The 27587-nt window shown below is 39.6% G+C and overlaps 2 protein-coding genes across 3 annotated transcripts in view; one reads left to right on the top strand and one right to left on the bottom strand.

The window, feature by feature from the left end:
• Positions 1-91: 91 nt before the first annotated feature.
• On the top strand, positions 92-27391 carry ippk (inositol 1,3,4,5,6-pentakisphosphate 2-kinase). The gene is made up of 13 exons (XM_062544717.1): positions 92-324; positions 10699-10758; positions 10946-11041; positions 11152-11218; positions 12931-13052; positions 17396-17485; positions 17774-17832; positions 20546-20618; positions 23351-23630; positions 23781-23916; positions 24737-24839; positions 25007-25086; positions 25174-27391. The coding sequence occupies exons 1-13, from the start codon at positions 244-246 to the stop codon at positions 25400-25402; spliced, it is 1476 nt and encodes a 491-aa protein (XP_062400701.1). The 5' UTR covers positions 92-243; the 3' UTR covers positions 25403-27391.
• Positions 27031-27587, bottom strand: part of cenpp (centromere protein P) — a 95186-nt gene continuing 94629 nt past the window's right edge. For both annotated transcript variants that reach the window (XM_062544718.1, XM_062544719.1), the window contains exon 9: positions 27031-27543. In XM_062544718.1, coding sequence (XP_062400702.1) covers positions 27425-27543 — 119 coding nt within the window. In that variant the 3' untranslated portion in view covers positions 27031-27424. The remainder of the gene's footprint in view (positions 27544-27587) is intronic.

The raw sequence follows: 27587 nt of genomic DNA, 5'->3' as shown, positions 1-27587 counted from the left end.
CTTTTATGCAGCTACCACTGACAGGGAATGCCTGATTGGTGGTTGTGTCATGTGTGCTTGCTGATGTCAAAATTCAGGAGGGATGTCCTTGTGAACGCGGTAATAGCTATATACCCGTACTGTTGAACTGTTTCCTATCGCATTAGGTCTGTGCCCTGTTCGGCGGTGATTTTTGTGTTGTCTGCCAGTGAAAATTACGAGTGATAGTTTTTTTACGACATTGAATTTAAAATTAACTGTGTTATGGAACTGGACAAAATGGACGAGAATGACTGGAAATACCATGGAGAAGGGAATAAGAGCCTTGTGGTTTCGCATGTTCAGGTGAGTTTGATTAGCTAACTTATGCTAGCTGATGTGATTATCTAGCTAGCTGCGTGAGTTAGCTTCATATACCGTTTAGCTTTGTAAAGAGTTCTTCGGTTGTATGCTGTCGACATCTTTTAGAAAAGAACGTCAGCTTAATTATGGATGTGAGCGTGTTCAAACATAGGTTAGTTTCACAAATTAAAACAAAAACAACACGGTAAAAACGAGTAAAGGATGCTCAAGTTTCATATTCCTAAATGATTCAGAATGAAGTTGTGCTAGCCTGCTAGCTAACGTTAACTTCATGAAGTAACGTTATTAGTCACTGTTAGCATGTCCAGATACATAGCTAGCAACACACTTGGCCTGTTGTGAAGTTTTTTTTAAGTAGCCATTCATGGTTTCAGTTAAAAATGCCGTCCAGCTAACTTCAGTTCTTGCAGGTCATAGTTAGATATTTATGATAGATGAAACCATACAATACCAAGTTCACAAAATAAGGTTAGCGTTAACGTTATTTATTTTTCACAAGTGAAGTGTGCCATGTAACATTAGCGTAATAGTGACACCTAACATGCAATGCATTTCAGAGTTTCTTATGGTCTGCAGAAACCACTCATAAGGCACAAGATTCATTTGGCTAAAGTTACAATATTGGAAATGAGCGTTCAAGTTAAAGTGTCTTTTCGCATAATCTTAGAGCCTCACGCTGATTTAACAAATTCCCTCACCAAAGAAGCTAACTTCAAGTCAGCTAGTCAAAAAGCTATTCTAACCTCAAGGGAACTGAGAATTCAGATTGAGCAATGTCAAGTTGAATGAGTTAACAACTACTAGGTCCTCTGGAAGTTAACGTCGTGAAATGGCTTTTCTTGAAAACGGGTCTGTGTTTACACCTGTCGATGGTCTAGTGCAGGGACATGCTAGATCTGAAAACCAGAGGTTTTAGATCATATTCTGTAATCGAATTACTCTGCTTGCCCTACTAATGTAAAATGCGCCGCTCACTTCATTGACAGCAACGTTACGGGGAAGCTACACCGGTTGTGTATCAGATTCAGAGGTGTTCCATTCGCGGCGCGTAAAAGCAATTTATTTATTCCGAATGTACGCGCCGCTATCATGTCTAGTGTAGCAACTTCATTGAAGTGGAAGACGCAACGCGAACGGAACGCTTCAGTTACGCGCCCGGTGTAGCCTGATTGCCATCGACTTGAAAGGCTCTGCAAGACTTTAGTCATAAGAACTGGAGAAAGTGAACAAGTCCCGCCCCCATTCATTTCAATGGGAATGCTAGGCTAGTGAAAATTGCCAAAATTGAACGATTTTTTCAGGCTTCAACATGGCGTTTCAAGGGGCTTGTTTCCGGTGCCGTTTTACTTAGCCAATTAAGTGCCATGTTACTGATTGACGTAAGGTACAGAAGGAGAGCTCGTGCTCACACTAAGCTCGTGCATGAGCTAAGGGTGGAACAGCCACCAATCAGTATGAGGAAAACTATGGGAAAACGGCACCGGACATGATGTATTTCTGGAAAATGGCGACGAGGAAGTGCCTTGCTAATCGGCGAAGCTAATCAGTCAAATCCTGACCCCCTGGACCAAGAGCCTGTGTATATACGGTTTCTCCAAGCGCTTGGTTGACCCGCCTCCTTTAAGTGCCTCGATTTGCTACTGGTCGATGTCAGAAAGCGTTTTGCCGAGTTTAAACCAATAACGACACTCTTTCCTCTACCTTGAACACGCCTCTACCCAGAGCCGTTGGAGCTGCTCAAAGTTGATTGGTTCTCGACCAAAGGGGGCAGTTCCGCAGATTTGGGGAATTCAGAAATCTTTCCTGATAAGCAGTTGACCAGACCAAAGCCTTCAATATAACAAAGTTGCAACAGCCGTTGACTTCCATGTTAAAGCCAAGGGGGCAGCGAACGTTCTGAGAGTGTAGACAGTATGGCGGCCGCCATGCTAAAAAGTAGACCGTGGCTAGCTGGCCATTCCATTGAATCCTATGGGGCGTAAGCGCCACTTTGACATCAAATAACGTTACAGCTGAAGCGTTTTAAGCCTTTATATGAACATTTTCTATTGTCGGAGTGCATACTACATTGTGAAATTGGCGTCATAATCTCGTAACTGTTTTATCGGCAGAGTAATAAACTTTTTCCGAAATCAATGCTAAAGTGTTAATGCGCATGCGTCCAGCGAGAGTAAAGCGTCGCCATAGGTCAGACTCGGTCAGACTACGTGCCTACGTCACATGTACGACACCTGAGCCTGCGCTGGAGACCTAAGACGGAAATAGAAGACCTAAAAAAATTTGCTTCCTCGGTCTCTGCTGCCGTCTACGTGATAGCTCTGTCCATATCTTTTACTGTCTATGGTTAAAGCCAGATTAGAGCGGTCACGTGGTTAGTGGGTAGCCTCAGTAGTTCCCTTGGTCCCTGATTTACTACGGGATTGACCGCAGCGATCGCATTAATATTTACGGTAAATACTCGATGAAAATTACTATAAACTGCATTTCCACATGCATATATTACTTAATGGAAATGCATTATTATGCACACGACCATAAGTCATGTAGAAAAGTCTTATTATAACACCTGAGATATTCATTCATTCTCAATGGAATAGTTCCTTTCAACGACCCTGACATACCGGATGTGCCGCCATTGTTTGTTCACGGGAGTCAATGGAAGTGACTTTGTTATATCGAAGGCTTTGGACCAGACCAGCGACAGCAACGCCGAAGGTGTTACGTCAATGGGAGGGCGTGCCAGGCTACGCCCGGTGTAGCTTTCCGGTCATAGGGGTCACTTACTGTACAAGCAGCATCAGAAAAAATGCTCATGTCAAGGTGTGTTCGGTTGTGAAGTGGGTGCGACGCTCCCTAAGAATGACGAAGACTCGTCCAAAATTTCCAAGGCTGTCGGTTTTATGAAGTGCTCGGTGTTTCATATAAGAACTTTTCTCTACCCTGCCCCACCCAAGGGAGTTATCAGGGGTGGCGCTACCATTTTCACACTGTACAAGATATTACACAACAGTTATTTATCATCTGGAGGTTTTTAAACTTTTGCCTGACTGAACTGGATGATTAAGTGGATAAAGTGGTGGTCAGTTAGCACCATGCCTGAAGGGCTGACTGACAATGGTTAGTATTTGTTATTAGGAACTCTGTCCTCAGTCCCCAGCACACCAGTTTCTTCCTTGTTGTCTGTCATGTATGGTTAGAAAATGTTGGCAAGGCTACAGCACAAGTATCTGGAGTCCCCCCCCCCCCCCCCCCCCCCCACACGCACTTTTACACAAAACTTGGTTTTTAACATTGTATTGAGTTCCCTCTTTTAGTTTCCTCTCATGCAGAGCTTCAACTAGGTGAGCTGAGTTGACTCGTCATGGTGATGAGGAAATACTGTGAGTCAGCAACTGCCCAACTCTCTGGCCCAACTTGCTCTTTTACTAGCTCCATCTGTCATGACACAAAACTTTTGGAATACTACCCAGGACTGAATCAAGGAATTAATCAGCTGTATTGTTCGTCATCACAAACATAGACTGATCAGTTGATGTCCATTGCAAACCCCATGTTGTCAATCTGATCTGGGGCAGTTGCACATTTATTACTTTTTTAATTAACACGTCCATAACACCAAGAAATGGTGATGTGATGGTCTGGTATGGTGATGTGATGGTCTGGTATGACGTGGATGATTACATGAAATTTGAGCATTTGCTCATTTCGGCTGAAGAATGTACAAGAGAAAAATGCAAGTTATCAAAGGGCTGGCCGATATGGCTGAAATCTCTATCACAATATAAGTGTTTCATATCGGTCGATAGGGGTGTCAACAATAACCGATTCAGTGATGCAGCGCAATGCGGGGCATGCACGATTCAGCATCGATGTGGCAACGTGCCATAATCGATTATGTCACTATTTATTTTCTGGCCTCAAGTACAATAAAGTTGACGTCTCAATTAATTCCGAGGGCATTACCAGAGCAATGTTGCAATGACATGTACCAGGGCTCCAAACTAACTTTTTGTGTTGGTTGCACTGGTGCGCCTAACTTTTTTTTTTTCAAAATTTAGGTGCACCCACATTTTTCACTTCATCGCCTTTAACGCCAAAAGGTCACCTTTCTATCGCTCTCCTTTCATATAATATTATTGTTTTAAAAATAACAAGGTGCCGAAGAAAAGCTTGTCTTTATTTGAAACACAATAAAGAAGACATACATGTTACAAAGAATATATATAGGCCTATACATATGTAATTCTATATATTCTATAAATTGAAATACTTCAATGCGTCATCGCTTTCACGATTGTTAATGTTTTATTTGGATTAAATGTGCTTGTCGAGGGGCGGGTATACATTGAGCGCGCACGAGAGAGAGAGAGAGAGCGCGAGAGAAAGCGGGCCAAGGAGAGGGGGTTTACTTCTATACTGTTTGGTAAAGTTGCACGTATAGTCTACAATGAAAACTTGTGAAAGAAATGTATGCTTTCACCCGAGCAACGTCAGGTGCACCAGTGCGACCCAGAATTTTTTGCAGGCGCACTCTTGAAATTTTTGGGCGCATGTGCGACTAAATTGGCCGCACTCTGGAGCCCTGTGTCCAGTGTTTCCCACACATAGACTAACTTGTGGCAGTGCACAACAGATTCAACACGGCTGCCACATATGCGTTTTTTTATTCATTATTTTTTTAACGCAATTTAAAACATGCATCGTATTCGGAAAGATGCATTTCCTTCCCCTGCTCTCCCTCCGTGCACACCGCATCTGTCTCCATGAAAGATTTCCATTGTAGCCTTTGCGTGCAACTTTACCGAACAGTAGAAGTAAAGCCAGAGACACTTATATATATATGCCTTAAAAGGACTTTGGTAAAGCCCCTCTTCGCACTTTTTTTGTAAACAAGCCTACTCATATATAGCGCTTTGATGTAGTCAGATCTTTCCATAGGGTCGTTGTAACGCTAATAAGATTAGACTAAGCTAGGCCTACATAATGGCAACATTATTTTTTATTTAGGCCTATAGGTCATTAAACGTCACAAATGTGGTGTTGTTTGTGTTACTCAGACATCAGCAACTTTCATTTTATACGTGGTAGCTTCCTGTCCTCACGGCTGCAACTTCGTCGTTTGCGCTTTTTAGCGGCATGTTCATCAGGGGCCTATTGCACAAAACTAGGATAAGGGATTAACCCGGGATATCTTGGTTATCCTGGCTCAATTTATCCGTGATCCAGTTGCACAAAAGCGGGATAGGGGGCAGCAGGATATGTTATGGTATAAGTTACCATGGCGATTTATTCTAGATAAGTTGATCCTAATGGTAATTACATTATCTGATTGGTTCAGCTAGCTGTCATTCAAATGAGACCTCCACGTGATTTTTTTTTAAAGAGCTGTAGATTCCATTTATATATTATTTGCTACATGCTAGAGATGCACCGATTGCAAGTTTTTGGCCGATTCCGATTTCCGATTTTTCATCGAGTTTGACCGGCCGATACCGATTTTAGCCGATTCCGATTTAATTTCTTCTAACCACTTTACAGCACAAACAAAGAGTTATTTTCTAGCCTATATTTTTTTTAATACAACATGTTAGAAATGTAATCAACTTATCAATGGCTGGTAGAAAAATGTGAATAGACAGATTCTTCTTCAAGTCTTCTTCAGCTGCAGTAATCCAAGTGTGGGACATTCATTTCACACATGTAGAAATGCACTAGGAACACTATTTCTTTTCTTCTCACATCCATATGCAATATCCAACTGTAAATATCTTCAGAATACTGATAACTGAAGTTAGTGCTACATAGGCTGAGATGTTGGAAAATGACAACAAAAAAAAATAATTTTGAGAAGCCTTGAAACACAGCAAATTACTTTACATTCTCAGTCCACACTCTTCTTTGAACTTTCGCGATTGCTTGCGGATACTAAGGAAGTGTCCATATTTGGATGGCATAACGTCATGCAGGAGCTTTCCAACGACACCACGCATGATATGTTTTGTATCACGGTCGCGGTAGTTTATGACACGTTAGAATGCTAACTTTTGGCGAATTTAGAAGAAATATACAGGCGTGATCACACAAAAGGTAATGAAATAAACCTCTAAATGTGTAAATCGGACTTAGTTGTTGTAGTAGTGTGAAAGAATACATGATAAGTTGGCAAACCGAGGCAAACCGAAGCAAAACTATGTTTATTCCTGCCGTGCTATGTCGCTGCTTATTGATAGCGCTTGTGGTTCAGCTGTGGGCACGCAATTAGCGGCAAGGACGGGCTTGGACGGGCTTTGATGAGCGCTGTAACCTGAAGTGACAGCTTAGTATAGTAAATTCCACGCAATATGGCAAAGCACAGCGTTCGCTGCATAGAAAAACTCAGTATTAGCGCTTTATCTAGCCCTGACTGTTGGCCTAGCTTCATCAAACTTTGCAAACTCAGCTGTGAGTGTGATGTTGTTACAAGTATGTGCGAGTGCATTTGACCGGCATAAAATCGGCATGTCTCAGACTGACCGGCCGGTCGCCGGTCGTGGCCGATCACGTGAAAATCGGCCGATTCCAATCGGCGGCCGATCGATCGGTGCATCTCTACTACATGCATTTACTCGCAAAACACAGCAGAATGTCTGCCTAATACCATATGGATGTCATTTAAATTATGGTGGCCTTATAATTAATAACATAGCCTACTTGTTGTTTGCTTCTTTTTTGACAGATGTTTGATGAATAGGCTGCTGTAGGCTAGTAGTTGATTGGAAGTGGAGGGGACATTTTTCGAAGGTGTTTTCAACTAATTCAGCTTTTAAGACAAATTAAGATACTTTGTGCATCTTTGCGTTGGCAAACCGCTTCCTTAATGACGTTGCGTGCCGAGACAAGGAAGCTCTCACACGTGGGTGCATACGTAAATTTGCATTCAGTTGATCTGCCACACCTACTCCCGCTATGTAACAGAAATAATCATGATCCCCCATCCAAAAGAGTAAAACTTTACCTCGTTGTTAGTCTATATCAAAAGCGGTTGTTCACTTTGTGTGCAAGACGCTATTTTTCGCGTCTTTTTTATTCCAACCGCGAGTTATTTGGGGGAGAAACGAGGACGCGCACACATACCGAATAACTTACACCTGGCTTGATGAATCCGTGTCTGCTCATCCTGGATTGGTCTTTGTGCAACCAATTCAGCCGGTATGCTCTTGTTTAGGATTCAGTGATCGCAGCTCAGTAACTTATCCCGGATGTCTTAATTCTGCTTTTGTGCAACGGGCCCCAGGTCACGGAGCTGCCTGAGCCTCTATGTCAACAATGAATTTATTATCAATTTGCGCAAGTAGGCTTTGCCACACACATTTCCCCCCTAAACATACAGGCAATGAGAAGCCATGAATTAATAGTTTTTAATGTATCAGACAATGACTATAGAGACAATATTTCGGGACAATTAGGGCAGGATTAGGGATTCGGGACAACTGCTTGTATTTCGTGACTGTTCCAATTTTTTTGGTCACCCTAAGGAAACTGAACAGTCCAACCAGTAGACTATGATAAGCTTGCCAACTATGCTACTTGTTTACAATATTATTTTGAGGCTTTAACCAGACAGCTGAATTAAAGAGGTGTAATATGTATAGTAGGCTATAATATGCATAACGTGAGCTGTCATGAATATCCGAATTTCAGTATTTTCTCTTTTTATAGGATATAGGCTAATATAATATACTCCATGGTTTGAAATGTTATTTCATACAATTTCGAGCCCCCCCCCCCCCCCCCACATAACAGCCAATACAATCTTTGTTCAATATCTGACTGCTTGTATTGCCTCATGTCTGATGACAAATTTGCCTTGTTGTGTGCAGTAGAATTTTGATGCATCGCAATGCATCGTAGAATCGAATTGAATCGAATCGTTACCTGGTGAATCGTAATCGAATCGTGAGGGCAGTGCCAATGCACACCCCTATCGGTCGATATCGATAATTATTGAAATATTGTATGACCTATTTAAAAGAAGGACCAGGAAAGGAAAATACTCCATTTAAACATTTTTATTTGAAACTTAACCTTCCTCTGTTTGTAGGCAAGGACGCATGTCCCTGGCTATGTAATATGCCACTCCCTGAGTTATGTCTTTATGGTGTTTAGATTTTTTTTTTTTAGGTGCACCAGCACGAAATTTAAGTGCACCCACATTTTTCATTGAGTCTCCTTTAATGCCAAAAGCTCACCTTTTTAATAATTTGAAGATTTTTTTTTAACAATAAGGAGAAGAAAAAGCTTGCTTGTATAAGTCTACATATTTTCTATACTGACATTTCTGATGTTCATGACAGAACTGTCTGGTTGAAGCCTTGAAATATTATAAACAAAGTAGCATAGTTGGCTAGCTTATCATAGTCTACTGGTTGGACTGTTCTTGAAGTTTCCCCATGTGTGTTTTCACAATTGTGAACGTTTTATTTGGATTAAATGTGCCCATTGAGCGCGCACGAGAGAGAGAGAAAACGGGGCAAGGAGAGGGGGGTTTGCTCCTATACTGTTTGAAGTTGCACGCATAGTCTACAATGAAAACTTGCGAAAGAAATACATGCTTTCACCTGAGCAGCGTCACAAATAAATAAATAAATAATCGAAACCTTCTATCGAGCACATTTTCTATTGATATCGAATACGTGTCTATCGAGATATGTATCGTTATCGTTTTATCGCCCAGCCCGATGTTATCATCCACATCATACAAATACCAAGGCATTTCAGTGGCGTCATGGACGTATTTAAAAAGTAAATTTTTGGTGGAATTGACCTCTGATGCTTGGAGAGTGTTGTTATCGAGTTACTTGGTATAACCACATTTATGTTTCACAAAGACACCACCAATCAAATTAGCCTCCATCACTCAACCAATGCTAACTTGAATTTACCTTTGGACCTAACATTAATCTGGTGACCAATGGCTCTAAGAGTAACATGCCAGAAGTAGGTACACTCAACTCTGCGATCAAAGTTGTTGCTAGTCGGTTATAAAGAAAAAAAGCGATATCTAAATTAGGTTATTATAGACAGTGAACTAAGCGTTACTACAGCTAGCCATCTCATTCCAAGATCTTTTTTGTGTGAAGTTAACAAATTATCCCTCACCCTCAATTTTTCATAACTCGCCTGCTTGTAGACTAGGCTAGGTAATAAACCAATAAAAACATTTGGCACATGTTTGGGTTCGCCTTGGCCGGTGTGTCTTTTAGAATCTGGAGGTGCCTGTTTTATCCATTGGTTTTATCGTGTTGCAGTCTATTGGGCAACTTTCCGCATAAGATGGGCTTAGATTTGGAAATACATTACATCTTCTTCTCATCAATGGTAACAGATAAGGTAATGATGCTCACCTTTCTTCATTATTTTTAGCACTTCCTCAAACTAAGTGGCGTCTCTTCGGAGCTGTCATTTTCTTAAGTGAGCCGCGGCAATTTCAGTTTCAAATAAGCTTCTAACGCTAGACAAACGCCTTTATTTGCAAAGCGATCACCTTGTACCCAGACCATTTCGAAACGAAGGAGCCACTTCCTCCACTTACTTACAAGCTCCTTGGTTTGTGGGACTCATGTTTTCGCGCTGTAGGGGATTTAAAAAAAGTGACGTGAGTGAAAGGGTGGCGAAATTGATTTGAAAATGTTTATTGTAAATGCCAATACTATAGTTTGGAAGATGCCTAATATCAAATAGGTGGGGGCCGTTGGGCTCTGGTTTAAAAAAATACTCACTAAATACTTGAAATACTTAAATTGAGACTTTGGTAATCCCGTATGGCCGTCTCAGGCACATCTCCTAAAGCACTTGTTTTCTTCATTTCACTTTTGAAAGGCTCGCAACAAGATTTCTGATTGGGTCGTAATAACTTCTTTTCTGATTGCATTGTCTTTACTGTGGCAGAATACATTTTCGCAATGTTTTTATCACCACCAATTGATATAAAGACTGCCGTTGATTTCCATACGGACCTAGCTCACCTCTCTCCCCACTTATTAAAGGAGGAGCATGGACATTTATTGGTCCTATTGGGATGCTGTGTTTCCCACACATTGTCTTATTTGTGGTTCACCGCCAGAAATTGAACATTGACGGCAAACAAAGATTTTGTTTTATAAATTCTTCTAAATGAAAGAAAGTTTCATTGCGCGCCCTCACAGTGCTATAGTAAACTGTTAGCTACCATTGCTCCATTGAGATTGAATGGGATTTCGCTAACTAGCAGTGGTTTTGCACAGGGAAAGTTGACCAATTACAGTCTTTGCGGTTTGCGTTGCCTAGTTTTCTGTAAAATGCAGTCTTTGATCCTAAGCTTCTATTTTTGCTTTTCAGCATTCCAGAGTACTCCGACTGCTGAAGTACCCATCACAGGATGCAGAGCACACCCAGCAGGTAAAGACTTACGTACCTAGGGCTGATGCCCTTTGAGGTACTCTTCATTCTCTTTATAACTGAATAAAACAATTTGCATCCTGACCTTGTGTTAATAACTGTATTTTTGCAGCCAAGTTGTAATTAATTAATATTAAAATGATATTAATTTCATAGCAAATAATAATTTGGCTTTCACTATTTTTAGAGAACAGAACAGGCGTATCGACACATACACAGCATTGTGGATTTTAGTAAAAATGTTATGAAGCCATTGTTGGGGGAGGCGTATGTCCACAGTGGTGTAAGTGACTCTTTTTTTTATTTATATAGTTTTCATTATATATAAATATTTCAACTCTGTCTGAGTACACAACTGATTTTAAATAAAATGATTTATTCTACTATTTACAGGAAGTTGTTAACCTACCACTGGATTTTGTGAGACATCTGTCTTTGAAAGTCCAGCAAGAGAGACCAGGTAAAATCCCTTGGCGACTTGGCTTAGTCTCCTTGACTCCATCACTGACTAAGATTGTAGATTGTAGAATTGAATTGTAGAAAGGGCTTACCACAGGCCAGTGTCTGATGAATATAATAGGCTAGAAGTGCTGTACAAAAGTCTGTGCCTTGAAAATAAAAAGGAATGTGTAGATGTACATTTCAGCCACTGAGGAGTCTGAATCCTTTACCTTACACCCTTTCACCTCTTGCTACCAAGGAATAAGGAAAAAAAATGCAGCAAAAGTCTGTAGGCAAGAATACTCTACAAGGACACGTTATAGGCTACCAGCAGATGAATTCTTGATCACTTGCAATTAGCCCCATGCCAATTGACCTGCATTTATTCCCACATCATGGCATCCCATGAAACAAGACCTAAGGAATCCCGAAACCCAAAAATGCCTTTTCATGTTGAGCTGATTTTGAGACTTAAACTTTGCCTCAGGTTATGTTGTTGACTCCGTTTCTTGGTTGCTAATTACCAAGACTAGGAGTTAATATTAGTAATTATGCTAACTGTGCTTTTGGCAGTTTGGGTTGTGGACTTGACCTAGCAGGTGATTTGCTAATGTTAAACAGATACTCTTGAATGTCTCTTTAAAGTTAGAACTTTAATTGGTGTTTTGGTGAATACTAGTGCACGTGTTGGCTAGATAAAGACCACCTTAAATATGGCATTGAATGGATGAATCAGGTATTTACCTTATTCTGTTGGTGATAGCATAGACTGTATGCAACTTTGGTCAGTCAAAAACATACTCCATTGCAATTTCACAAGCCCATACAGAACCCTATTATCATGTTGGGGGATACAATGGCCAATTTGTAGCAGATATCTAGTGCCCTCTCATGCTTATCTGGCACCCACATGAATAATTTCAGCTTTACACTGATTTCCTGCCTTGCAGCCAAAGATCGGCTACAGTAGGCTACAGCAACTAACCTGATTCTCCAACTGAAAGTGGTAATGTGACATGTGGAGGAGGGCGGTGATCAGAGGGATGGTTGCTCAACAGTCTGTATATGTCACAGGCTGTCTTTGTTCAGATTCACCAGTTTTTTTTAGTGGGCATTTCAAAGTCTGAGATTTGCATTAAGGAAGAAACAACCATGTTTTTGGCTAATGGTTGGTTTGGCCATGCATCAAAGCCAAGGTAAATGCTATTGTCCATTCTACAGTATGACATCTTTAAACAAATTGCAAATGGTGGAGTGCTATATCTTACCGACATGTGGTCTTCAATTCAACTTATAAAAGAGGGTGGAAATGCTGCTGCTTGGCCAATTCATAAACACACTAGCAACTGTCACTGGTTAAGAGAAGATGGCGCTTGTGAAAAGACTTAAATATTTTTTTTACTAAGGGAACACCAAATATTTTATTTTATTTTTTGCATACAGTTTTTTACTTCAGAAAGCAGCCTCTCATAAGTTTTTTTTTTTCCCTTCACACTTTCTCATTTATATTTTTTCAGTGCCGAAGACTTTTGCACAGTACTGCAAGTGCACAATAGGCCTAACCTATCAATAGGTCAAATGTCATCAATACAAATTGTTTTCAATAAAACTACTAGGTTGAAGAATGTAATCACACGTGTTGTACATGAAGGAGTTCACTTGGTGATTTTGAGTTTAAAAGAAAGAATTGTTGGTTCATGTTGTCTTCTCTGTTTATTTTTGTCTTTTCAGAACTGCGCTGTGACAAAGTCATGGATACATTCAGTGGATATGCTTTGTGTCTACCGAATCTCACTCATCTCAATGCTCGTCACTTTGGAGATCACAGACTTCCTCTTTGTGTAGAAATAAAGGTGAATAACTGCCGTTTGTCATTTAACACAAAGTTAAGTAAGGTCTGCCGGTCAATATGGGAAAATAACTCCTGACAAAGTGAATGAGTCTTGTTTTGTCCTGATCGGACTTTGCAAAATTACAAAATTAACTTCACACAGCATGTCTTATTTATTTGTTACCGTTTTGTAGCTTCCACTAAGTCACAAATAGTTTGCCACATAAATTTGGTTATTAAGTCTTAATGCAGTAATGGGCTGATCATTCTTTTTCCGGATCCAACGGCTTTCAGAGCTGCTAGTTTTTCTCCTTAGACAGTAAAATAAACTATATTTTCCGCTATTCCGCTATGTATGGTTTAATTCAAGTTGATTTATATAGCGCATTGAAGTCATAAACAAAATCAAACAGTAATTGCAGATAAAAGCATAGATGGGCAAAGAGTAATTAGAAAAAAGATCATAATAATACATAAAAAGAAAGCATGAAGCACAAGGTAAAATCTTTTAAAAATAAAGAATACAGTACCCTCCAGAATTATTGGCACCCTTGGTAAAAGTTGACTAAAAATAGGTATACAAAATAATCTTTAGGTGATTTATTGTACTCCCACAATGAAAACAATGAGGAAAAATATACCCTGCAAGGCAAGCAAATTTATTCTGAGAAAAAGGAAAATCTCATAAAGAAATAAATATTTTTTAACAAAAACAGCTTGCTCACAATTATTGGCACCCCTGAAACATATTATGTACAACATTTAACAGGAGCATTTTCCTATGTAAATGCAACGTTTTAAAGTAAATCAGAGTGTCTGTTAACTTTCAGAAGTAGTTCATGACGTTCTTTTTCACTATGGTATGAAAATGAAGTCACTCAGAGGCTAAATCCTCTAGTCATTTTTCAACATTGGAGAGACAAGAGAATACACTAAATTGAAATAAAAAGAAATTGTGTTGACATTTCTAAGTAAGAGAATGTCTATGGAAACTAGGTATTTTGTTGAAAATGCCTATATTTCCAGTTAAAATGATGACTAAAAGGTTCTAATCATCTGGAAATGTGGCAAACATGCTTGGACAAAGACCCATGGCTATTTTGCTCCCACGCACAGTATGGAGGATGGTATGATAGGCAAAAAAATCCATAAGAACCACTGTTGAGAGTTACAGACAAAGCTATCATCTTGGGGTCACCAAGTCCCCCCAAAAAATCTTCAAAAGTGACCTCACTGCTAATAGATTATTTAGACAGCATGTCAGGTTAAAGCCAGTAGAGTCATTTAATGAACAATGTAAATGGCAGGAGTTACTGAATGGTACCATGACATGTCTGGGAGTGTGGTCTATTGTCAGATGAAAATAAAATTATGCTCTTTTGCTAAAAACACTTAAGGTGTCTTTGGCGTACATAGAAGAATGACTATACTAAAAAGAACCCCATGCCTAATCAGAATTATGGTGGAGGGGCTGTGCTATTGTGGGGCTGTTTTAATTCCCAAAGGCCTTGGGAACCTAATTAAGGTGCATGGCATCATGAACACCAAGAAAAACCTGAACATGGAACAAGGAAATCAAACAATCTCTGCCAAGGCCCTAAAAGTTGGTCATGATTGGATCATTCATTAGGTCAATGAACCAAAACAAATGCACAGATAAAAACAAATATGGTTTACTGAACACAAAATCAAGCTTCAGACATTGCCATAGCAGTCCCCTGATCTAAACTCCATAGAAAAACAGTGGGATGAGTCAACGAGAAGAATGCACAAGTGTGGACCTAGCAATCTGGACGATCTGGGGAGGTTTTGTAAAGATGAATGGTCTTAAATCCCTTACTTTGTATTCTCAATCTTTATGGGGTGTCAGAGAAGAATATTACATGCTGTTTTATTGACAAAGGGAGGTTTAAGAAGGTATTACAAGTAGGGGTGCCAATAATTGTGAGTGACGTGTTTTTATTAAAAACATTTATTTCTTTATGAGATTTTCCTTTTTCTCAGAATAAATTTGCTTCCCTTGCAGGGTGTATTTTTCCTCATTGTTTTCATTGTGGGAGTACAATAAATCACCTAAAGATTATTTTTTAGACCTATTTTTAGTCAACTTTTACCAAGGGTGCCAATAATTCTGGAGGGTACTGTAGTTAACAAGAAAACATAAGACAAAAGGTGGCACTCCGACTGAACATGACTGATACACCCTCCACAATTTTGCGACTTCTGCGATTTCATTTTTTTTTTTTTTTCCATTTGCAATCAAAGTCCATAATTTCATGGCAGCAATGTCTCAAGGCGCCTTACAGCAAAGAGCACCCAAGAGCACCAGAGGCAAGGAAAAACTCCCTTTTGTGAGTTGGTTAGGTTACCTTGGGCAGTTCCACATCTCAAAAGGCTGACCCAACTGCCTGGGGTCATGCAGTAAAAGTCAAATCAGTTGCTAGGGTAGGCTACAGGATGTCCATAATTTTCACGAAGGCAATATGATATGCAACATGATAGTCAAAAATACACAATGGTGATAAGTTCCAAAATAATAGACTGTAACATTATGTAAGGGATAACGACCGACGTGTAATGACCGAGGTGTTTAAGACGTGAGGTGGGGTGGACCATGGGGGTAGCAACAGTCATTTGGGAGGGAGATGCACCCTGTCCTGGAAGCCAGTGCAGAGACTTAAAGGGATATTCCGCCATTTTTGGAAATACGCTCATTTTCCACCTCCCCTCGAGCAAAACAATAGATATTTACCTTGTTCCCGTTCATCCAGCCATTCTGTGAGTCTGGCGATACAACTTTTAGCTTCAGCCTAGCATAGATCATTGAATCGAATTAGACCATTAGCTTCTCGCCAGCTAGCTTCATGTTTAACCCTACAATCACACACGCTACAAGAGACAGCGACAACTCAACGAACTTGCCGTTGAGTGGAGAGGTGATTCGCGAGTGATTGACGGCTAACGATTGCTACGTGCTAGGTGGCCGACCGATAGCTCGTACATACCTTCAGATATATTTTTTGGTTACAAAACCTGGCTTTTTGGATTTTAAAGTTCATATTCCTCACTAGAAGTAGCAAAATATAAGGCAACAAACCCTGAACTTACTTGTTAGTACAGAAATACTGCCGTCGATTAGTTAGCTCCGCCATCTTGGATAAAAATTTCAACTTTACTTTCAAACAAGGAATGTCACGCTGCCTTCACTCCGATTGGCAGTCGCTTTGTCGCTTCGCTCAACATTTGCATAAAATAGCCTGCTTGTCTATTTTAGCCCCGCCTTGCTCGCGACAGCGGCAAGCTTGTCGCTTGTCTCTGGCAAAAGTCTACTCGCATTGAAAATGAACAGCAGCCTGTCGTTTTGTCGCTGTCTCTTGTAGCGTGTGTGACTGCAGGGTTAAAGTGACTAAGATTTCTGGTAATTTTCCCATTTAAAACGTGTCTCCTCTCAAGTTAGAAAGTGCAATAAGACCAACTGAAAATGAGACCTGGCGTTTTTCTAGGCTGATTTGACATGGAACTACACTCTCATCTGGCGTAACAATCAAGGCAACTTGCAAACAACTGGCACTACAACTGCTTGTTGTCTATGGGGACTATTTTCAGATGCTACGTACGATATCACTGTGCCTATGGTACGTTTGCAAGTTGCCTAATCCGATTCAATGATCTAAGCTAGGCTGAAGCTAAAAGTTGTATCGCCAGACTCACAGAATGGCTGGATGAACGAGAACAAGGTAAATATCGATTGTTTTGCTCGAGGGGAGGTGGAAAATGAGCGTATTTCCAAAAATGGCGGAATATCACTTTAAAGGGATAATCCGCCATTTTTGGAAATGAGAATTTTCCACCTCCCCTCGAGCAAAACAATTGATATTTACCTTTCATTAGTCTTGAATGCATCCACATACTCCTCCATTGACCTGCATTGTATTTAATAGGATGGATGAAGTGTAGATAAAAAAAAGCATTATCCAGAAGGATATTGGATTAAAGCAACTGACCTGGTATGGTATGATGGTACTTAAACGATTTTCAAAATAGTGTGCTTCTGGCCATTAACGTGTAATAGGAAGCAACAAATCTCTGATGAGGTTGGAATTACTATTTGAATTCAGTGAAAGCACAGGGTGTGCCTTTTGGCAAGAATGAGCGAGGAGAACTGCCAAAATTAGAAGACTGTTTTGGATATTCAGTTAGCTAGGAATCTTGTCACATGCTTCTCAGCTGAGATGGCTGTGTGTCACATGTTTGTTTACATTTGTTAACTCATCAGGCATAAGCATTCAGACTTGCATTCTGAGGACAATATATTGATGTAGAAGACTAATTATTACTACTGATCTGATCTTTTTTTTTCTCCAGCCAAAATGTGGATTTCTTCCTTTTTCGGGGCACGTCACTAAGGAATGCAAACGCAAAGTGTGCCGATTCTGCATGCACCAACATTATAAGGCAAGTTCAGAATAAATCTCATCATAGTAACCAGACGTTACTGCTCAGTCCTCCATCATCTCAAGTTTTAGCATTCAATGAAGTGTGAGCTGAACTGAAAATCCTCTGCTGAAGTGCATGTAGTTTGCTCAACAGAACGATTACATGTAAGAGGTGTTTTTCTAGCAGTTTGAGGTATTTGAAAGGTGGAGAATATTCTGGCCGCACTGTTGTTAGATTACTTAAAATGCACCACAGCACTGGAAATACAATAGGTCCTTGTGATTCATGATATTGACACTTCTGCAGTTAGCCAATGGAAAGTGGAAACGACAGAGTCGGTATTGCCCCTTGGACCTCTTCTCAGGGTGAGTGCTGTATTACTTCACTGCATTTGAAACATTAAAATGTAAAACAACCCCACAGCATTGCAAACTGAGTTTTCATTTGTTGCCGTAAAAGTAAGAATCATACAGAATGTTAAGAAAAATAATGGAAACCAAATTATGGAAATAGCATCTGTATTTTTTCTGTTGGTGTAAATCCTATCCTTCATAAGATTAATAAACAGACTCAGACTCCTACTGCAGTTTGCTTAAGCTGCATTAACACTGGCAGGCCTTGATGCACAATTGTGATTTTTATTCGCCTATATTTGAGTTTTTGGACTGCCTGTTTACATCTACATTTCAGAGTGGCCCATATCTGATGTCTGTGTTTACATGGGGGGTATTCCATCAAGCCCGCTAACCGTAAATCGCGGCTAACTTTGATAAGCCTCGCTAATTTTAGAGAGAGTTCGGTTCCATTACTCCCGCTAACAGGAATATCAGATGAGTTGCTGGGGTAACATATGCTTCTGAACTAATCTGGTCGGTGGCAGGCTAAATTAATCTGTGTTGCAAAAAAAAAACACCAGTTGGAAAACGAGTCCCAAACCGTTGGTTTCGTCACCTGTAGCTTACAACTTAAAAAATAGAAGGAGAAACTTTTTTCCGACAGTGTTGCAAGCATTGATTAAGGCTACCTATTCGCTTACATTGTTTGAACTTGATCTGTGTGTGGTCCAAGGAATCTTGTGACTCTGCCTAAAGTGCGTCTCTCATGGTGTCATGCGCAGCGTGACAGGATATTGATCGAGTTATGTTTTGCGTGTTCTCGGGTTCGGTTCCCATGCGATGCATTTACATAGGCTATGTAAACACATTAATAATGCCATGTTTAGTTATACTCTTTAATGAAAGGCATATCACTATTGATAAAGGGTCATGTACAGTAGCTTGTTCAGTGACAGTAGGCAGGCTGTCAGCAAGGCAAGCCAGCCTATAGCCTAATTCTGTAACCTTTTAAAGGCTATAATAGGCCAAATTAAAACCGCTTCATAGTCTATTGATTAGGCCTATAGTTCATGGATATCAAATCAACTGTATTACACAAATTAAATATTAAATGACAAATTGAAAGCCAATATTGCATTTCAGATAATTATATTTCACAAACACTTTGGCAGAACTATAGCCTATGCTTATGTGAGACAATAGGCTAGGTTTTCTCCCAATACTCCCAGGACAATATACTAATTTATTTTATGACCACCAAAAAAATATTTCAGAGTGAACCCTTTTAATCTACAAACGTAGGTTATCTTTATTGTTGAATAGCCTATGCCAAAGTTGTTTTGAGTTTAAATAGCCTACTTATGCACTCGTTTTGTTCAGAGTGAAGACAATCAAAGTCACAATTCAAATCATCATAATTAAGCTACTGTTTTGCGATTTACAGTAGCCTACGATTTCGTTATTATCCTTTTATGTAGGCAACTATCTTTTTTTCACTTCCGATGAAAATCCTGTAGATGGCGCTTGTAAATTTGTTTGGCTGAAATGTTGGCTGAAATCGTCTAGTTTGCCTTAATTTTACGACATATCCTCTTTTCGTCAATCTACGGTTTCGGTCTACTTTTCTACCTCGTGCACGAGCAGACATGAAGCTGATTTAAGCCTTGTTTGAATAAACGAGGCCAAGATGCAGCTAACATAAGTTAATGGAACAGCTTCAGCCCCAAGTAAAAGTTGACGCTAGTTCAAGCCAGGTTATTTTTGTTAAGCGCCGCCTTTATTAGCGAGGTTAATGGAATACCCCCATGGCTCACTAATTTGCTTACCAACACTTGAGAGAACCCGCATGCTCGCCAGAGGGATTAAGCAAGCATATTACAGATGACACTACTGCGCAAAATTACACAAGCTGGCATTAATAGGCGATTTCAGTGGCTAATTGTTTACTTTAGTATCTAGAGAAGTCTGCAAAATAGGCTACGGGTTTCATTTTGAGGTGAAAAAGAAAGTGGAAAGACCTTACAGCAGCTTGTAAATGCAAAAAGGTAAAAGATTATGGGCATTTTCAACAATGTGCAAGTTGAAAATGACCGGGAATATCCGATCTGCCTGCTTACATGGCAGTCTTATTGGCGCATGTCTGATTCATATCTGATTTTATTTCCGTGAATGAGGCCTGAAGCCAATCTGAATATTGGAATCCAAGCGATATTGAAGCTAATACATTGCAAAGAACAATTAGCATACTAATCATGCAATAAATCCACTTGAGTCAGCTGTGTTTTTTACTGAAACATTTTCACACTAAATCAACGAGTAGCCTACACATAATTTCTCTAATTTGGGTAAATGCCAGCTCTATGCTTAGAACACACGGCAGGATACGCTCAAATCTCACGTCTAGTCTCAAGTCGTGTACACAAGTTTTTCAGGCGGCATAGTACCGTGCAGCAGTAAATCGGCGGGGATTTGAAAGTTGAAGAGTTGAATACATGGAATATCTCGGACATAACACTCTTCCTGCACGTGTGTAGTCTATTTGCTGTAATGTAGCCTATTATGTTGACAATATAGCAATATAGGAGATGATTACTTTCTCTTTGGTAAACGCAACATTCATGAATTATATATTTGTTGCTGAGAATGTGGTAAATCTTTGAATGTGTTTAAATCAATATGTACAGTATAAACTTCAGACTTTTAAAATTAATTTAAGATGCCTCTCTCCAACATCTTTGTCTAGGAACAAACAGAGAATGTACATTGCAATTAAACACCTTCTTGAGGAACCACAAAACAACTTTAAAATCTTTAAGGTGAGTGTCTTGCTGAGGTGAGTTTCTTATGGATAAATATGGTTGAAGGCTTTCATAACTGAGTGAATGAAGATCCAGTCATTTTTAGGTTGTATGTCCTAGATCAGAGAGATTATTTATAGATTTTTGTAACAACTGCACATTGTATAAAAGGTTGAGTCAGCCGACACTTGGGGCCTTAATTAGATTTTTTTTTTTTTACGATTATTATAAATGTAGCAAACCTCTCACTACAAACTTTATACACTTTTCTCAGACAGGTATTATCATTTGCTCACATTTTCTCTTGCTTAAATACTCTCAAAGTTCAAACCTTCATAGAAAAATAAAGACAGGCTATTAGAGAATGAAACCAAAGATCAAAAGTTGTTTTCAGGCCCAACATTTATCAGGGTTAGGGTGAAAATTAAAATAAACGTTTTCCTATAGATGCTTTTAGAAATAACCTATGAGGCTGAACACATTAGAAATATTAAGAGTGACGTATTGCGTATTTCACAGTTCCTCCAACCGGTCCTTTTCGTCCTGGCGCTGTTCCGCGGTAAAAAAAAAACCACTGGAACAAAATCCGCCAAAACAGAGCGCGAAAAGTGATCGGCGATATAGCGAGTGATCACTGTACTATGAAGCAAGATTATGGTGAATTTGTGAGTTACAGTGGGGAGAATAAGTATTTGAACCCATGCTAAAGTTGACTAAAAAGAGGAATATAAAATCATCTTTTGAAAATTGATCTTAATACCTTAATTACAAAAATGAGTACAGGTAAAAATCTAACCTTTAAGCACACCAGTTTTCTTTGAGAATGAATGTATCGTAAATAAATAAATGTTCTTCCTAAAAATATAGGGGTTAATAAGTATTTGACCCATTCCCATAATTCCCATAGAGGCAGGAAGATTTTTTTTACATGTTTTTATTCTGAAAGGCCAGCTATTTCAAGGATCCAGGATACTATGCTTCCTGATAAGTTCCCCTTGGCCTTTGGAATTGAAATAGCCCCACATGACCACATAACCTTCATCATACCTAGAGATTGGCATGGTGTTTTTTTTTTAAAGTTAATCTATTAACTAGTCTGATTTGCATTGAGCTCAACAAGCATCAAACAGGCTAATAAGCTAACTAGAAAAAACATCATGCCAATCTCTAGGTATAGTGAACGGTATGTGGTGTTGTTGGGCTATTTTAATTCCAAAGGCCAAGGGGAACTTATCAGGATGGATAGTATAGGGCTGATGGTTAGTTGAACCAAAGTCCTTGCTGCTTAGCAATGGTCATACTAATCCGAGATGTTTAGAAGGGCTGGCACTCCACCAATTAGATTGGTCATTGAGGCCGACTGCCACTGGCCGACATGTCAAATCGGCTGAAATGAACACCGACGGCTGACTGACGCCGGCACGGGACACACCAAACAGACTCGACTTCCAGATCTCGCCCGACGGACAGTTATCGGGTTGGAATGTCCCGGCCTATAAGAAGGCCTGGGGTTTCATATCTCCATGAAATGCTGTGGCAGTGACAATCCGGTGATCCGGGTTCGATTCCCGCCCTGTGGTCATTTCCAGATTCCACCCCTGCTCTTTCTCCCATTCACTTCCTGTCATTCTCCACGGTCTTCATCATTAAAGACATAAAAAGCCCCAAAAACATACTTAAAAAAATAAAAATTATTCTAAACAGTGAATGGTAAACATTAAATTGCAAGCATTGACTTTGTAACTGAATTTGTGGCTATCTAAACCATAAAGCTACATTAACATACTGCCCAGTCAATACTATGTTCTATGTTAATATAGTATAATGTCATATTTAAATGGCAATGATGACATTTATATAACCACAAAATTGAATAGTTGTGAATGTAATGCTTTATGCATGTTTATGTTACGCCCAGCTCGTTCCGAGACCGAAAAATAAAGAGGCACGCAACAGCAAGGTTTAAATAAAATAATATATATTTTTAATTACAGTAAAATGTCTAGGGGAGAATGAATGGGGAGTGGTGGGGTGCATGTTTGGACGCAAAGAGGGTGTCAGTATGTGAGTAGCTAGATCAAATAAACAAAGAAAGAGAATGAGACCACGTCCTATTGAGATGTGGTGGTGTTAGCTAGGCTAGCAATTTATTACACTTCCTCACGAAAGGAATTGGAATGTATCTGGCTCCTCCCACGGCTCCATGCAGTCACCTGCTGCTGAGTGGCTCGGTCACATTCTCCTGAGCTAAAACAAATATACATGAGGCTGCTTTAACTCCTCAGAAAAGACGAGTCACTGTCAGGTCAGCAAAGGTTGTTGCAATGGAAATGACATGTTAAAGGTGTACTATACAGTTTCAGGTATTTTTAGCAACTCTACAGCTCCCGCGATATATTTATATTTTACTTTGCTATTGTAAATAGCCTACTTCACATGGCTTGTTCCCCCTGTACACAATGGGAACACATTTGCTGTGGAGACAAAGAAAACAGGCAAAAACTATTTCCAAAGAGCAATATCTACTGACAATGCAGTTCTTGAAGTAGCATTGCTGGTTCTCTCGGTAGCAAACCGCTACGGCTATGCTAATTAATTCATTTTATGCCAGGTATACACAAGTCACTAATAGCACACAATACCAATATCATTCTGACAACTGCATGAACTAAGTGGAGAAAACAAGAAAAAAAACTACTATCCCATTCTCAAAATATTCTTCTTTACAATGTGTCTATATGCTATTGCAGGGTGGAGAGCTGATATTTAGTTGTAAAGATGCTGCAGAGCAGCAACCAGACTTGAGTGCACTGGCCCAGCAGCTGAGACCCTACTTCACCCACAGTGCAGGTCTTTACAAGGGCCACCTGTCAGCCAAGGCTGTGCTGAATGAATTCATCCAGGTGGTCAGCAGTGCGTTGCTCAGCAGCTGGAACTGCAGTCGCACTGGTGAACCTAAGAAGGTGCATCCAGCTGAAGGCCGGGGATACTGTGAGGCAAGCCCTGTTCACAGGGACCTGCTCCGAAATGGTAAGACATTTAAAAACAAATAAAAAATACTTCAGTTGCTTACATTAAGTGCTAACAGAAGCTTGATGGATTGTCATGCGAGTGAGTGTGGTTCTACTCTGTTAAATCTTTCATATAATTTTTGAAAAGAGCTTGACCTTTATTTGGCAGGTAATAACAGCCTGTCAAAAGACTCCGTCCTGGGCAGAATACTTCAAGCTCAGATGTTGGATAACCTGGATATCGAAGGCATTTACCCCCTTTACAAACGTGTGGAACAGTACCTGGAGGAGTTTCCCAAAGAAAGGTTTTTAACTGTGTACAAAAAATTTAAATTATGATGCATACCTTCTACCTTCATACCTAGTGACTATCTTGTTATTGTAAAATATATTTTATCATGACTTTTTTTCATGACCAATTGACGATTGACGGTATACATGGCTGTTAAATAAATAGGAATAAAAACATAATACACCATCCCTTTTATTCCAATTAGTTATTAGTTATAGTTATTATTGCTCTGATCAAGGTGTTTATATAGGTCATTTGTAATCTGTTTGAGCCATTATTCTGATCCTAATCTAATAATAAAAGGACATTAAATCAGTCATTATGTCAATCAATGGACAATCAATTTACATGCACCACCAGGATCTTACAAGCCGCTGAACAACCCAGATAAACCCAGATTTTTTTTAACCCTGGTTCGGTTTGAAATGGGCATTAGGTAGAGCAGATCCACAGGATCCTTGTCCTAAGCACTGCTTTGTTAATGTATTTAAAATGATGAAAAGGGGGAGGGGGGCGACTCTAGAAATTGTGTATTTGTTTATGGAGGCAGACAAACAATCAATAACTGCCATGCCTCTGGAATGCTCACGTGCCTCAGATGTATCATTTTTGTTTGTTGTTTGTTTGTTGGTGTTGACTGGGTAGCTAGTAGAACTTTAGGTCAGCTCTTTTTATGTTTTCAATTACACTATTTCCCTTTTTGGATAATATTGTAGTATGCACAACATTCCACAAGGTGGCAGTAGTCTGTTTGAGGACGGGACTATTTCCTCTGTGTAACTAACTAATTGGTCAGTTGCTTAAGTGATTCAGTGATTCTTTTCTTATTCCAGGAGTAGACTACAGATTGATGGACCTTATAATGACAGTTTTCTGGAAAGGGTGAATAATTGTCCTGGAGAAGATGATGGATCAGTAGAGTATGCTATAGGAAAGGTAAGATTGTTTTGTCTTTTCTGAATAATGCCTCTTTCCTAGCTATCAATCTATTTGCAGAGATGCTGCATCTAACACGACCAGATGGAATGTTGTAAATGATTTAAAATGGAATGTATTGTTTTGGTCATTAATAATTCTGATTGCAAATACATTTTCCACTGTAGGCTCATCAGTACAGAGTTGCAATGACAGCCAAAGACTGTTCAGTCATGATCACACTGGCACCGTGTGAGGAAGATGAAGTGTAAGCCCCCCCCCCCCCCACGTTCTAATGGTGGTATTGGATCATATCTTCAATGAAGGATAACATTGTTTAATTCTTCCTCTGCAGACTTGAGTCCAGCCTGGAGATCCAGCCTTCAAAGCCTCGCCTCACCTACTCAGTCTCCATCCTGGACCTTGACCCCAAACCCTATGATGCCATTCCCTACCAGCACAAGCTAGACTCTAAAATAGTGAATTACTATTTAAGGAGCACGCACTCCAAACAGGAGCTGACCAGCTCTTCCAGCCTCCTTGTGGAGCGTGAGGATCGCACACTGGTGTTTCATCCTGTATGAATCCAATCCCACTAACCTGGCCACACACCTCTCCATGTTGTGCTGCTTTGGAATTGAGCAATGAGAAATGCAAATGATTTACCATAGGAACTTGTTCAATTTTGTCTCACTTGTGTGTGAAGGAAGATTCTTTTTTCTTCCTCATGTATGGCATACTTTGCGAACTGAATGTAGGAAATGTATGTAAGCCTACACTGTGTGGAATGATTACGGTGTTTCTTGTGCACATGTTGCAGGTTCCTATTCTCTGCTTGCCTCTATCTTGGGGGCTGGCCTCCTAGAGCATAACCTTGTGTGAATGACCTGAGGAAGTCCATGGGTTGAATGGCTTGATATTATTTGGGTACTGTCTTTTGTGTTCAGTTGTATATGTTTTTTTTTGTATACATGTGCCAAAAGTGGGGTGTCAGCATTCCTAGCTGAGTGAAAGGGCTTCACATTTGTCATGTAAATGTTGCAGGTAGTATTTGTGTGGTGGGAGATGTGATAATGAGGCAATGCTGAAGCACCTTATTGTGCTTGTAGACAAATATGTTCAGGGGTGCAATAGAGTGAAGCACCAGTGCTGCTGCAGTGCTTGGCAATTTCCTCTTCTGAGTGATACTGTTTGGCTTTTGGTAGCAACAAACAGCATCCTGTTCTGTTACAACAACCAGCGGTGGTGGTGTGTCTAGGATTGAATAGTCTGCGAAGTGCTATAAATATCTCATTTTTAGAGAAAGTTAAATTACGTTACTTACATTTAACCTATATGTGCAAAGAACTTATTGGGTTGCTCTAGGACTGTCTCTTCGAAAGTGGCTGTCTGAGTGGTTTACATTCATAATGTTATCATACAGCTTGTGCCCACTTGCAGGCAAACGTGTCCTCAGAGGGCAGACCGTGAATCAAGGGAAGAGCAGTCCAGCAGCCCTGTGCACTGACATTAATAAGGCTTGGGTTTATCTGTTATAGTCAGATCTGAGACAAAACAAATAACATTACTCATGAATTACTGAATTCTATATTATTTCAGACTTAAACATGTATGACTATGCATAGTCACTTCTGTTAACGTGTACATGCCCAGTTTCTGTAAAGGGTATAGTTAAAAAAACGATTTGGAATTGTTTTCATGATTGTGTTTTTGTAAATGCCAATACCCATGATGGCAGGATCTTACCAGCCAGCATTTTAGTTTGCTGGATCACTGATATGTTTAAGTCTACTAAGGTTCCAAAAAGGCGAAGTTTGTCCTTTTATTGGTCTTCAGCAGAATTGCGAGGAATTGGTAACCCTGCTTTTGTCTGGCTCAGAATGAATTTAGTACCTTTGTGTGAGAAATTTAAGAGCATGCTCTTTCTGTTGGCCCTTAGTACATAATAATACTGGGAGGTCTTCAGACCCAAAATGCTAGTGTGTGTCTTATGTACTGACATGTCTGTAAAATAGCTGAATGCACATTTCACTGGTGATGAAAATCTGACAAGAAATTAACATTGAAACTGGATTAGATATTAGTGGAGACTTGCACCAAAGAGTTGACAAAGTGAAATGAAAGTTCAGATTGAAACAGCTGTCTTAGAGTTGATTCTATCTTCTCTAGATGTAAATGTAGGGTTTGCTAAATTTAAAAAAAGGAAAACATCCCCAGGTTATGCATATTTTATTAGTATTGTCAAACACAAGCAACTGTGAAAGATTATTTCACTGTAAAATGTAATTGACTAAGCCTCTTTAAAAAAAAAAAATCACATCCACTGTGAGGCATACAGTAGAAAAACTAAAAGGATATAGGTTGAACTATTTCAGAATGCACATGGGATTTTACTGTCTAGAATTTTGTATTTAAATTATTTATTTTTCTAGGGTCTTTACTAATGGATATATATTTACATACAGTATGTGCATATACATAATTGTAAGAGAATGTACAGATGGCATTAAAACATTTGCTAATGGTTGATTGTACTGAGTTGTTCATATTGAATAAAAAGATGAAGAATGGGGTTGGTGCCATTACTGCAGTTATCATTGCATTTGTTACACACTCACAGTTTTTATAACACTTTCAATAGATGCTTCAGCTCCTAGAATGCGTAAAAGGTTCTGGAAGTACTCTGGAGCATTTCCCACAATGTTCTTGGAGTCAATTGTCATAACTGTCATAAAGGGAAAACAAATCTTATTAGTAAGGACATTCAAT

This window comes from Sardina pilchardus, chromosome 9, assembly GCF_963854185.1.
Source record: "Sardina pilchardus chromosome 9, fSarPil1.1, whole genome shotgun sequence".
Classification (NCBI taxonomy): Eukaryota; Metazoa; Chordata; class Actinopteri; order Clupeiformes; family Clupeidae; genus Sardina; species Sardina pilchardus.
This window is presented reverse-complemented; position numbering and strand designations above follow the sequence as displayed.

Bases quoted from the DNA above. Each gene is read 5' to 3' on its own strand.
- ippk (XM_062544717.1), top strand. From the start codon at position 244: ATGGAACTGGACAAAATGGACGAGAATGACTGGAAATACCATGGAGAA. The intron at 13,053-17,395 runs GTGAATAACTGC...TTTTTTCTCCAG, and splicing joins CTCTTTGTGTAGAAATAAAG to CCAAAATGTGGATTTCTTCC. The intron at 17,486-17,773 runs GCAAGTTCAGAA...ACACTTCTGCAG, and splicing joins GCATGCACCAACATTATAAG to TTAGCCAATGGAAAGTGGAA.